We start from the raw sequence: 13,728 nt of genomic DNA on the forward strand, positions 1-13,728 counted from the left end.
TGAGTCTTGCTCATAATAAGTAAACATAAAGGTAATCTATATATTGATGGTGGTACACTTTTAGAAATTAAGTCAAACCTCTTAGAAATATATGCTTTAAAAGAGTAAGTTTTATTATATGTAAACCTGACTTTTAAATATATGTGCTCCCTCAGAAAAGTTAAAGTGATTATATACCTCTTGTTATTTTTAATTCAACAAGTATTTATTCTTTTAAGACTTTATGTTGTTGTTGTTTAGTTGCTCAGTTGTGTCTGACTCTTTCGTGACCCCATGGACTGTAGCCTGCCAGGCTTCTCAGTCCATGGGATTTCCCAGGCAAGAATCATGGAGTAGGTTGGCATCTCCTTCTCCAGGGGATGTTCCTGACCCAGGGATCAAACCCGCATCTCCTGCATTAGCAGGCAGATTCTTTACCACTGAGCCACCAGCGTAGCCCTTAAGAGTTTACGGAGTGGACTAAATTGTGTAAGCTTTCCTTTCTGCCCACAAAAAACTGAGACTCCTGTATGATACAAGTGGGCTGTTTAACAACATTTTGAAGATCAGTGGCTCTGGACCTTGTAATCAATAAATGTGATAATTTTTCAAAGTAAAAGGTCTACATGTAAGTGAATATAAAAAGTTAAGGAGATGTGCCAAGGCCAGGCAGCAGTTACACTGCAGAGCCAGGATTCTCACACAGAGGGAGCTAGATTCCACAGTCTAGAGCCTTAACTGCTGACTTAGACAGTCTCTTACTTGGAGCCATAACGATAATGATCAAAGAAGTAAGAAGATACTGCATTTAATCAAGAACAGTTCATAATATGCTCATTAACCTAACCTAAAATCATTCATGGAAACTGCTGTTCCTTTTTATTTTCCAGTTCAGAAGATGGGCACAAATCAGGGATTCAGCTTTGGAACTGCTAACTTCTGATTTCTGCCTTGAAGATCACAGCAGGTATACTGTGATAAAAAGGAGATGAGTACAAGAGCAGGGATGTGGGAGGAATCTATACCTGGCAGGGGAACAGTGATCACCAAGTACTTATTTCACTTCTCACATGGTTTGCGCTATATTTGGCAGATTTACAAAAATACACCAAAAAAACACCTTCTATCATCATAAAAGTTATTCCACAATTAATATAGTAATAATGCTATATTAGTTTTTACAACTTAAAAATTATAAATTTAGTTTTTATAATTTAAAAACTTTAATGTAGCTTGTGAACTGTTCTTAATAAATAACGGATAGTCTGTACATATAAAATACAGAAATCTATCATTACAGTCTGCTGTTTGTACCACAAAGAAACAGATTATCCAACCCAGCAGTGTGTGTTCCACCCAAAATAGAGTCGCCAACCAGGCGACCAAACATGGCCTCCAGACAGGTAGTGTCTGCCTCACATTGTACTTAAAATTTCTTAACAGGACTTTGTAATTTTTAAAATTAGGATTTAATGTAAAGTCAGTAGCCTCCAATTAAAATAAATAAAAAAGAAAAAAAATAGGATTTAAAAATTGTAATTTCCTTTTTTTCTTGAAAAACATTAGAAGATTTGGCAACATTATGCCTGAATGCTGAGGCTGAGTAGCCTTGTCTCCAGCCAGGTCAAAAGCTCTCTAATTCACCACAGTTACCACAATCTCATTTTTGTTACATGCCTGACATTGGCAGGCATCTGAATTGATGACACCAAAGTACAGAATAGCCCATGAAGTTTTGTAATTCATGGTAAGATACTTCTAGCCAGGTACTATATGCACACAAACTATACAACAGAAATCATTTCAGATGACTTTCTCAAACAGAAGATATTACAACTATATCTTCAGAAAGATACTTACTGAACGACAGCTTGACCCCGAGTCAGACCTTTGATTTTCAAATAATGTTCAATTACTCTGTCCTCACTGTAAAACAAGGAAATGAAAAGTGCAGCAATATACAACCGTATGAAGTACAGATTCTATTTCAAGATTTTCAGGTAGCCACTGAAAATACTTGAGAAAGAAGGCCTAGATCAACTTGTTCAGGAGACAGAAGCTGGTTGACTTTTGTTTTTGTAGGACACAGACTCTTGAACCTCAGACATTTGACTACCTTGTCTTGACTGTTTACAATTTTATATAACTTACTTATGTGTAAATTTTTAAAACTTTAAGTTATTAGAAAAAATATCAATGTTTGGATATTATTGATATCTATTATTGATATACATAATATCAATAATATAAAAATAGTATCAATTCATCAAATGAAAAACTAATATTTTCTCCCATAACTGGTGGAATGTAATAAATACAAAATAATATTATTGAATGCTAGAGAGACTTGCTGGGGAAATTAAAAGTTTTTAAAGAGATTAGCAGGTGAAAGGTCTTATAGACATTTTCCTTAAACTGCTAAGATTTAGAAAGAATTAAAGATGCTTCTGAGTGAGTGTTCAATCTAAAACACTCTACGCTCATGACTCATGCACATAATACCTTAGGAGAAAGCCCTTCATTATTGTCTTAGGATAAAACTTTTTGAATAGAAAGGGGGAAAATGGGTGAACTCTGATCACCTTTGACACCATTCAGTTATTTACCCTCCTTTCAGACTGGTAGCTTGTTAGTTACATCTCAAGTATAACTGAGAAGAATAAACGTTTTTATCTCTATATAGCCAATAATCAACAGTAATTGGTCTTTGCTTTTTACTCTTAAGAAACTGTATCACTTAACAATGATTCATTTAAAAGGTTCCAGATTCAGGATGCAATGTAGCCTCAGCACTCACTCTCATTATTGACTTGGGAAATATTCCAACTTTCATATTATAGCTCATTCATGGTGTATATTTATTTTGTAACCAGTTTTTTAGTGGAAAGGAAAACCATCTCCAGGATTCAAAGCCTTAAACTGAGGAAAATATATTTAAAGGGAATGTAAGTAGTTTAAGGGGAGAAAACATACTTCTTTAGGAAAAATGTTGCATGGGAGATGGGTACTATGGGTTCATTAAAACACAGACAAAGAACACAACTCAAAATAGACAATGACTCCTGGCTGTAGATGAAACCTCTGATCATTCAGGTTGTTTCTGTTCATTACAAACACCTCTGTTCAAGGAAATCTGTCTTTTATACCACTTGCATTGTACTACTCCAGATGAGGGCTGTGTTACACAGTGACTGCACATATATATACTAAGCATGATTCACTTAACAGCACTCTCTACAAATCTTTTATGCACTTGAATGGAAAGGCAAATGGCTACTCTCCACATATGACTACAAGTCTTGGGATGACAGTCTCTAGAGAGCTTTAACAAGACCTTGTCACTAGAAGGATCAAGGTCTACTTCTTATTAGTCTGACACATATTATAGGCAATTCGACATTTCCCTCACTTCTATTTCTTGCAGTCTCCTGAGGAGCATGTAGTTCTCAATGGAGGCCGTGGCAATGGGGTCATGGGCCATCTTGACTCAGCTTACCAGTAAGCAAGGGAGGGATGTTCCTGCAGAGTTTTGGTTGGAAAAGCTGGAAGTGTCTTTAAATCTTTCCTGGCATTTTCATCACTAAAAAGAAAAGTAATACAGTATGTCAACTGCTGTTACTTAAATGATTATCCAAGCTGGTCATCAGGTGAAATCTGAAAAGTAACAATGATAGCACATTTGTTGTTGTTTAGTAGCTCAGTTGTGTCCGACTCCTTTGTGACGTGTGACCCCATGGACTGTAGCCCACCAGGCTCTTCTGCCCATGGATTTCCCAGGCAAGAATATTGGAGTGGAATGTCATTTACTTCTCTAGGGTATCTTCCTGACCCAGGGACCGAACCCATGTCTTCTGCATTGGCAGGCGGGTTCTTTACCACTGAGCCACCTGGGAAGCCCAACGATAGTACACTGGATTGTGTCAAATGTTATTGGCAGCAGACGTAAGGCGATAGACTTTAACTAAAGACAGTGCCCAAATGGACAACCAAGTCATCTGATGAGATTTTTGAGGCTTTTACTAAGACCAAAGAAAATTAAAATAAATGTTAAATTGCCATAATCTCAGTTTCCTTACAAACTCACAACTGTTTTCATTGTGTATTTCCTATATGTATCTATTTTATTACAAAAGTATTACTATAATTGTGCATATTTCATATTGTTTTTATATAGCATGTTTCAAATGTCATTGTATACTTTCTCCATGTTCCTATAGCACCCTCATAATTATCTTTAGTGTCTACATAATATTCACAACAGAGGGACACTAGTTATTCTAAAAGCATTCACACAGTATTACCACTTTTTCATAATATATATTATTGCAATAAAAAGATGTGTGTAGACCTTTCTATTACTTCCCTACCACTTTCTGGAATAAAATGAACAAAGTTAAAAAAAAAAAAAAATGAACAAAGTTGGCCATCTGTGGACATCAGAAAATGACTTGAAAAATGTGCTTCTAATGAAACCTAAGTGAAAGTCGCTCAGTTGTGTCTGACTCTTTGTGACCCCATGGACTACACAGTTCATGGAATTCTCCAGGTCAGAATCCTAGAGCGGGTAGCCTTTCCCTTCCCAGGGGATCTCCCCAACCCAGGGATCGAACCCAGGTCTCTCGCATTGCAGTCGGATTCTTTACCAGCTGAGCCACAAGGGAAGCCCAATGAAACCCAAGATGTCCCTCAAATTGTATCAAGTTAACTAAAATGTACCTTGTGAAACATCAGCTCATTTTAAAATGGCAAAATTTGGGGCACATAGGCAATATTTTATTAAAAAACCATCAATGGAATACAATCTTTAAAAACTGTGAATCATTATGTTATACACATGAAATGTATAATATTTCAAATCAATAATATCTTGATCAAAAACAATGACTTTTGAGAACGAAACTAAAAAAAAAAAAAGAAGGAAACAGGCAAAATTGTGGCTGTCCAAAGAGAAGGGTGTGGTCTTTAAGGAACTTAACGCAAGGGAGAACAGGAAGCATGACTCAGTCATAGTTGATCCTGTATTGTATGATTCAAAATACTCTTAAATTGCTCCAGGTATTTAAGAAAGCAGTTTCCGCTGAAACAGACATGACTCTCAAAAGAATCCACTGGCGCTTAAGATAAGTGCATTAAAGAGCAAAATCCTGACCACCCTGGCACTTCTCAAACACAATACTGGTAACTCTTCCTCTTACTTTCCACCTCTTCATAACTTTGCCACTAGCTGCGGCCTCCTAGCTGGTGCTAGTGGTAAAGAACGCACCTGTCAATGCAGGAGATATAAGAGACACGGGTTTGATCCCTGGGTTGGGAAGATCCCCGGGAGAAGGGCATGGCAACCCACTCCGGTATACACAGGGTCACAAAGAGTTGGACACGACTGAAGTGACTTAGCACACACGCATCCTTTGTTGAGGTTACCAAGAGCTAGGCACCGTGGAAAGCACTTGGAGGGCACTGTTCACCTCATGAAAGTCCCATCACAACTCTTCCCATGTGCTAAGTACTATTATTTACCCAGACTACCTTACGGCGGGTGGGGGGTGGGGGGCTGGGGAGGGACGGGGCCTCCTAGGTGGCTCAGTGGTAAAGAATCTGCCTGACAATGCAGGAGACATGGGTTTGATCCCTGGATCAGGAAGATTCCCGGGAGAAGGAAATGGCAACCCACCCCAGTATTCTTGCCTGGGAAATCTCATGGACAGAGACGCCTGGTGGGCTACGGTCCATAGGGGTGGGAAGAGGGTCGTACACAACCTAGTGACTAAACACCAACTTCACAGGTAAGAGTGTGAGGTTCAGCGAGGCTAAGCCTCTTGTTCAATGTCTCACAGCTATTAGGTGGAGGAGCCAGAAGGCGTCAAAGGCCAAGACCCAGCAACAGAATAATTACAGTATTCTATCACCTGATTCCCTGACAGATTCCCAGAGCAGTGTCCTAGAAAGCCCAGACAATATTCTCATCTCTAGCAAGGCAGAGCTCCCCCTTCACCCTCACCCCTATTTACAGATGAAACCTCTGAACCAATTAGTTTCAAAAGCCATCATTCAAGCGTTTTTACATTTGCTTCCCTGAGGTTTGCCCCAGTGTGAATTGTGATGTTGGAAGAGATGAACTTGCAAGTGGAGGACGAAACATTGAACTCAAGGTCAATCTCCTCCCAAAGCATTCATCCAGTCCTCCTAGATCTAATGTCACAGGTCAAACTGGGGAACCAAACATGGTGTGCTGACTGGTTTTGTTTGGCCCCGGTTGCACTGTGCTGGATTAGAAACTGCTCTCTCCTGTCACCTGATGAGGTGTGGTGTGAGTGGTTCTCCTTCAGTGTCTACAGAAGGTTTGTTTACTGGTTTTATCAAAGTTTCTCCACCAGGCCACAGGGCAGTCAAGCGAACCCACTGAGCAACCTCTACATAAATTTACCATCTTCCAGTGAGAAGAGACAAGAGTATCACCTAGCCGGGAGACAGTATGGTCTGCACCTGTCAATGCTACAAAACCAGGCTTGTGGCCCTCCCTAAAGGCGAAAGATCCGGCTTTACAAATCACTCCAGGAAATGAAAAGTCACTTGGCTCCCGTTCTTACATAAGGATAAATCTCTCCATTCATTTGAAATCTGAGCAGTATGATCACATTGACAATCTGGGGAAACCGGTTTGGGCTTCCTGAAAACGAAAATATACCACAGTCCAATTTAACCAAAGGAAAGGTCATCTGTCAACTCCCACAATGATATTTATTTTTCTTAATCATTTCTTTTATCCTCTGTCCTTCAAATCCCATTTCCTTTTCAAAGAGGCTGGCTTATGAATTTTTTTGTCAAGGGCAAATACATGTATATGTCCTGAAGTGACAGGCTAAAGATAATACCTTTTGTTATTAATCACCACCATCCACATGTGTGTTATCTTCTGGGTTCATGTGAACTGTATGCTGAGTTTCAAGAACTCAACCTTGCATTTACTTATTTCTTTGGATTAGAGTTAATTTTGTGGTGATCAAGACCTCACTAGACTAGAAGAGAAGCTGCTATTTACCACAAATTCACTCATTCATTTAGCAAATATGTATTATGTGTATACTCCATTCGAGCATGTAGAAACAAGTGTGATAGGATGGAGTTGCATTAAAAAAAATTTGTGTTAATTCTTTTTTTTTTTTTTCCAGTGGGTTTTGTCATACATTGATATGAATCAGCCATGGAGTTACATGTATTCCCCATCCCGATCCCCCCTCCCACCTCCCTCTCCACCCGATTCCTCTGGGTCTTCCCAGTGCACCAGGCCCGAGCACTTGTCTCATGCATCCCACCTGGGCTGGTGATCTGTTTCACCATAGATAGTATACATGCTGTTCTTTTGAAATATCCCACCCTCACACTTCTCCCACAGAGTTCAAAAGTCTGTTCTGTATTTCTGTGTCTCTTTTTCTGTTTTGCATATAGGGTTATCATTATCACCTTTCTAAATTCCATATATATGTGTTAGTATGCTGTAATGTTCTTTATCTTTCTGGCTTACTTCACTCTGTATAATGGGCTCCAGCTTCATCCATCTCATTAGGACTGGTTCAAATGAATTCTTTTTAATGGCTGGGTAATATTCCATGGTGTATATGTACCACAGCTTCCTTATCCATTCATCTGCTGATGGGCATCTAGGTTGCTTCCATGTCCTGGCTATTATAACAGTGCTGCGATGAACATTGGGGTGCACATGTCTCTTTCAGATCTGGTTTCCTCAGTGTGTATGCCCAGAAGTGGGATTGCTGGGTCATATGGCAGTTCTATTTCCAGTTTTTTAAGGAATCTCCACACTGTTCTCCATAGTGGCTGTACTAGTTTGCATTCCCACCAACAGTGTAAGAGGGTTCCCTTTTCTCCACACCCTCTCCAGCATTTATTGCTTGTAGACTTTTGGATAGCAGCCATCCTGACTGGTGTGTAATGGTACCTCATTGTGGTTTTGATTTGCATTTCTCTGATAATGAGTGATGTTGAGCATCTTTTCATGTGTTTGTTAGCCATCTGTATGTCTTCTTTGGAGAAATGTCTGTTTAGTTCTTTGGCCCATTTTTTGATTGGGTCATTTATTTTTCTGGAATTGAGCTGCAGGAGTTGCTTGTATATTTTTGAGATTAAACTAAACAAATGGGACCTAATGAAACTTAAAAGCTTTTGCACTACAAAGGAAACTATAAGCAAGGTGAAAAGACAGCCCTCAGATTGGGAGAAAATAATAGCAAATGAAGAAACAGACAAAGGATTAATCTAAAAAATGTGTTAATTCTTAAAATTAATTTTTACTAGAGTAGTTGTTTTAAAATGTTGTTAGTTTCTTGTTGTATGGTAAAGTGGATCAGTCATACATACATATACATATATACACACACACACACACACACACACTCTATTTCCTTCCAATTTCGGTCACCACAGAATATTGAATAGAATTCCCTGTGCTGTACAGCAGGTTCTCATTAGTCATTTATTTTATACATTGTGGTATATTTGTGCCAGTTCCAATCTCCCCATCCAGCCCACCCTCCCATCCGCTGCCTTGGTAATTGTTTGTTCTCTATTTCATGATATTGCTTTTAAGTTATGCAAATGTATTCAGCCAAAAGAGAGGAGAAAGGGGCAAGAAATAAGGGGGAAATTCTATCCATCATTCTATTCAAAAGCTCATTGTTGAGAACAAGTGTGAAATGGAAGGTTTGAAGTTGCTTCCCTTTAAGATGATTTTAGTTCCTATGTCCATAAAGCACCAGCTTCTCAACATACTGAGATTTTCTATTGTAGTATTTAAGCATGTAATACATGCTCACTAATCATAAGAAACCTGTGTATTTAAGTGCTTAACTTAAGGAACAGCTAAGTGTTTCAAATGGAGAAAAATACTACCTGATGAATTTTGGTCTTAGACAGGTCACTTTCCCAACACATTTTCAAAAGTAATTTTCACTATGCATGATTAGAACCTACCCCAGTTCTAAGATGTCATGTTATATATCTGGAAATGATGACTGAATAAATCAATAAATTACCAAAGGTTAATCATGAGCCTGCATCCTAAATAACGATGAATATTCATTCATTAAGACTTCTTTTGGGTACTAATCAATCACTGAGAAGCAACAAAAATGAGCATTAATAGGCTTAGGGATCATTTTAAGGAGACTTTAGATTACTTTAAAAGGAATACACTTGAATAGGTGGAGCACAAAGGATCTGGGGGACCATGAAACTATTCTGAATAATACTGTGATCATGGATATATGACATGCATTTGTCAAAAGCTATAGAATCAGTACAACACAGAGTCATAATGTGACTATGAACTTTCTGTTCAGTTCAGTCACTCAGTCATGTCTGACTCTTTGCAAACCCATGGACTGCAGCACGCCAGGCCTCCCTGTCCATCACCAACTCCCGGAGTTTACACAAACTCATGTTCATTGAGTTGGTGATGCCATCCAACCATCTCATCCTCTGTTGTCCCCTTCTCCTCCCGCCTTCAATCTTTCCCAGCATCAGGGTCTTTTCAAATGAGTCAGTTCTTCACATCAGGTGGCCAAAGTATTGGAGTTTCAGCTTCAACATTAGACCTTTCAATGAACACTCGGGACTGATCTCCATTAGGATGGACTGGTTGGATCTCCTTGCAGTCCAACGGACTCTCAAGAGTCTTCTCCAACACCACAGTTCAAAAGCATCAATTCTTCAGCACTCAGCTTTCTTTATAGTCCGACTCTTGCATCCATACGTGACTACTGGAAAAATCACAGCCTTGACTAGACGGACCTTTGTTGGCAAAGTAATGTCTCTGCTTTTTATGTCATAACTTTCCTGCCAAGGAGTAAGTGTCTTTTAACTTCATGGCTGCAATCACCATCTGCAGTGATTTTGGAGCCCCCCAAAATAAAGTCAGCCACTGTTTCCACTGTTTCCCCAACTATTTGCCATGAAGTGATGGGACCAGATGCCATGATCTCAGTTTTCTGAAAGTTGAGCTTTCAGCCAACTTTTTCACTCTCCTCTTTCACTTTCATCAAGAGGCTCTTTAGTTCTTCTTTGCTTTCTGCCATAAGGGTGGTGTCATCTGCATATCCGAGGTTATTGATATTTCTCCCAGCAATCTTGAACTAGTAATGTATCAACATTGATAATTTAAAACAAATGTACGACACTAATGCAAGATGTTACTGATGGGGAAACTGAAGAGAGGGAGAGGGGAGGAGAGAAGATAAATATAAATATATATATATATATATATATATATATATATATATATTCTGGATTTTCTGTTCAACTCTTGTGTAAACCAAAAACTACCCTTAAAAAATAAAGCCTACTAATTTTTAAAAAAAGATTAAAAAAGAAATCGACTTTCAATTAGTGGTTCTTAACTGGGGCAACTTTGCTCCTCAGGGGATATTTAGCAATGTCTTAAGACATTTAGTCACACCTGGGGAAGGAAGTGTTACTGGCAGCCACTGAGCAGATGCCAGGATGCTACTATACAGGCTACAATACATAGGACAGGCCCCAGCAAAAAAGAATTATCTTGCCCCAATTGTCAATAGCGTTGAGGTTGAAAAACTCTCACCTGGATTTTTATAAAACTACTGATGATCCAACCCTAAAACTTCTAACTGCATCATTTAGACTTGAAGAAATTTTCTCTTTTGTCATCCTTAGACTATCAAGACATTAGAATATAAAAGTATCTCAGATGCAAGAGTCTAATAGGAGCCATGGGAGAGAGGCACTAGAAATCCATCTGCGTAAGCTAGCTGAGAAGGGCAAGTCAAACTCAGCAGCAGACAGGGACAGTGGGGCCTGATGGGGAGTGTGAGGAAGAGAACGTTGCCCACCTGAAGTATTACTTGGAATACAGATTTGACTGTGTGAGACAGAGATCAACACTTTGGTTAATTTCTCTTGATATAAAAGTCAGAGCTGGAATAACATGAAGTATTCAGGGGCCCAATCTCTTTTCCTGTTGCTTCACCATTCCTGGAGTGCTGCTATCCTTCATGTAATCCAAGATGGCCCATCACCATACCCACATTTTAGCCATCAGGTAGGGGAAAAAGAATAAAGAAGGACATACCCACTCTGTTATAGGCAGAACCTGAAAGCTGCCCACCTCCCCTAATCCCACTGGCGAGAATAATCGCAAGGCTCCTGTTAACTGCAAGGGACACTGGGATGTGTAAGTCTTTATTTGGGCAGCCACAAGCATCATCAAAAATTCTACTAACATGGAGAAAAGGAGACTGGATACTGAGGAAACAGACACCACTGCTGATGGGGACACACTGCTCAGATCCAGGTTTTTTGTGTCACATGGGAATACAGATCCACTCCTGCCTAATAATGATTACACTTGTTTTGAAAAGGGGCAAAATCTCAGATTTTTACCTAGAGCATCTGAATTTCAAAATATTGCCTCAATCAGAAAGAAAAAAAGTCAAAATAAAAAGTAAAACATTGTGCATGTCCTATAAAACATACATACCAGCAGACCATAACCATTACTTTGCAATTTCTGATATAAACTATTAGAAGAGCATGTATAGTTCTCAGTTCAACGTGGTTTCCAGTTTCAGATAATTTATGTACAGTGCAAAGTGTCAGTAGGGCATGATTAAATGAGAAACATAAATAATTTTGACAAATGTGGAATCTGGACCATTCCAAAAGATTACTCTCAGGAAAAAACAGAGCCTTATTTCCTTGTGTTTGAGAAGGTGCCTATTAATCCTCCAAATCTGTTCCTTTGCGCTATTGCAAAACATCCTTTCCCGTGAATACATAGTATCACTTTTCTGAAAGAATGTATTTAGTACAGGAAACCTCTTAACAAGTCACCACCAACAAGGAGGGGACTGAGCTGAGGAGCTGGCTGTGACACTGGAGGACCAAGAAGATACAAAGATGGCTGAGACAGACGCCCGGCAGTGAAAGGGCTTGCATCTCTCAACAAGCAGTGCACAAGTAGAAACCCAGATGGCCAACAGGCAGAATCAAGTGTTCGCCTTTACAGGAACTCAGGGGAACACACAGTAAACCTTTAATGGATTACCACTTTGTACCAGACTGCGCAGAGGTTATGTCAAGATGTTTGGCAATAGGAACTCCCATCCAAGATGTTTGGCAATAGGAACTCCCATCCATCGATGGTGGAAAACTCTATTGATATGATCATTTTGGAAATCTGCATACCCCACGACCCAGAGATCTTTTCCTAGGTACATCTCTAGAGAAACTTACACAAAAGAATAAAGTTTATAACAGCACTTTCCGCAGTAAGACAAAGAAAACAACCCAAATATCCCATGACAGTAGAAATGATAAAATTATAGTATTCATAATGGAATGCCATATAGCAAAGAAAATACAGTTTAGCTTCACACAACATGGTGAATCTCACAAACATTAAGCAAAGAATCAAGACTCAAAGTACTATATACATCACCAGCCCCTGTATATATGTTCGAAAGCAAGCAAAATGAATACGGAGGATCATACACAGGTGACACAATATAAAGCAAAACAAGAAAATAAGTTCCATAGAGTCAGAGTGCAACCGGGGAAAGAGACAATGTTTACTGGGCAAGGGGGGGCACTGGTACACGATGGGCATGGGGTGGCAACATTCCTCACTGGGTGTGGTTACGTGTCTGTGCAACTTCTAATCTGTTTTTTAAACCATTCATACATGTTTTATGAATTCTTCCTGGTGATTATCAGTTCAGTCACTCAGTCGTGTCCTACTCTTCGTGATACCATGGACTGCAGCACGGCAGTCCTTCCTGTCCATCACCAACTCCCAGAGCTTACTCAAGCTCATGTCCATTGAGTCGGTGATGCCATCCAACCATCTCTGTCATCCCCTTCTCCTCCCGCCTTCAATCTTTCCCAGCACCAGCGTCTTTGTCAGTTCTTTGCATCAGGTGGCCTAAGTACTGGAGTTAAAGCTTCAGCATCAGAACTTCCAATGAATATTCAGGACTGATCTTCTTTAGGATGGACTGGTTGCATCTCCTTGCAGTCCAAGGGACTCTCAAGAGTCTTCTCCAACACCACAGTTCAAAAGCATCAATTCTTCAGCGCTGAACTTTCATTATAGTTCAACTCTCACATCCATACAGGACTACTGGAAAAACCATAGCTTTGACTAGACAGACTTTTGTTGGCAAAGTAATGCCTCTGCTTTTTAATATGCCGTCTAGGTTGGTCATAGCTTTTCTTCCAAGGAGCAAGTGTCTTTTAATTGTCACCATCTGCAGTGATTTTGGAGCCCCCCAAAATAAAGTCTGTCATTGTTTCCACTGTTTCCCCATCTATTTGCCGTGAAGTGATGGGACCAAGATGCCATGATCTTAGTTTTCTGAATGTTTTAAGCCAACTTTTTCACTCTTCTCTTTCACCTTCATCAAGAGACTATATAGTTTCTCTTCACTTTCTGCCATAAGGGTGGTGCCATCTGGTGACATAATTCACATTCAGTGATCTGGGTGATATAAATTCACATCAAAAACTAAGTCAAATATGACTAGTGCGTGAAAGGTAGGGTGCTGGTGAGCAAGTCCAGTGCCAGTTAGAGGGCAAGTGTTAGAAACACCAGGGCATTACTTTCAAGTTCATCCCGATCCTTTTCAGAGTTTAGAACCAGGCAGGATTTCAACTGTAAGTGGACTGACAGTAGCTGAATGCTTATTTGTTCACCCTCTGAAGAAC

The 13,728-nt window shown here is 39.5% G+C and overlaps 1 protein-coding gene across 5 annotated transcripts in view; it reads right to left on the bottom strand.

Annotated features, from left to right (window-relative positions):
• FRMD4B (FERM domain containing 4B) overlaps positions 1-13,728 on the bottom strand; it is a 360,069-nt gene that overhangs the window by 45,553 nt on the left and 300,788 nt on the right. For all 5 annotated transcript variants that reach the window (XM_043443093.1, XM_043443091.1, XM_043443090.1 and 2 more), the window contains 2 exons: positions 3,476-3,559; positions 1,840-1,905 (listed from right to left, as the gene is read on the bottom strand). In XM_043443093.1, coding sequence (XP_043299028.1) covers positions 1,840-1,905; positions 3,476-3,559 — 150 coding nt within the window. The remainder of the gene's footprint in view (positions 1-1,839; positions 1,906-3,475; positions 3,560-13,728) is intronic.

Source organism: Cervus canadensis, chromosome 22 (assembly GCF_019320065.1).
Source record: "Cervus canadensis isolate Bull #8, Minnesota chromosome 22, ASM1932006v1, whole genome shotgun sequence".
Taxonomy (NCBI): domain Eukaryota; kingdom Metazoa; phylum Chordata; class Mammalia; order Artiodactyla; family Cervidae; genus Cervus; species Cervus canadensis.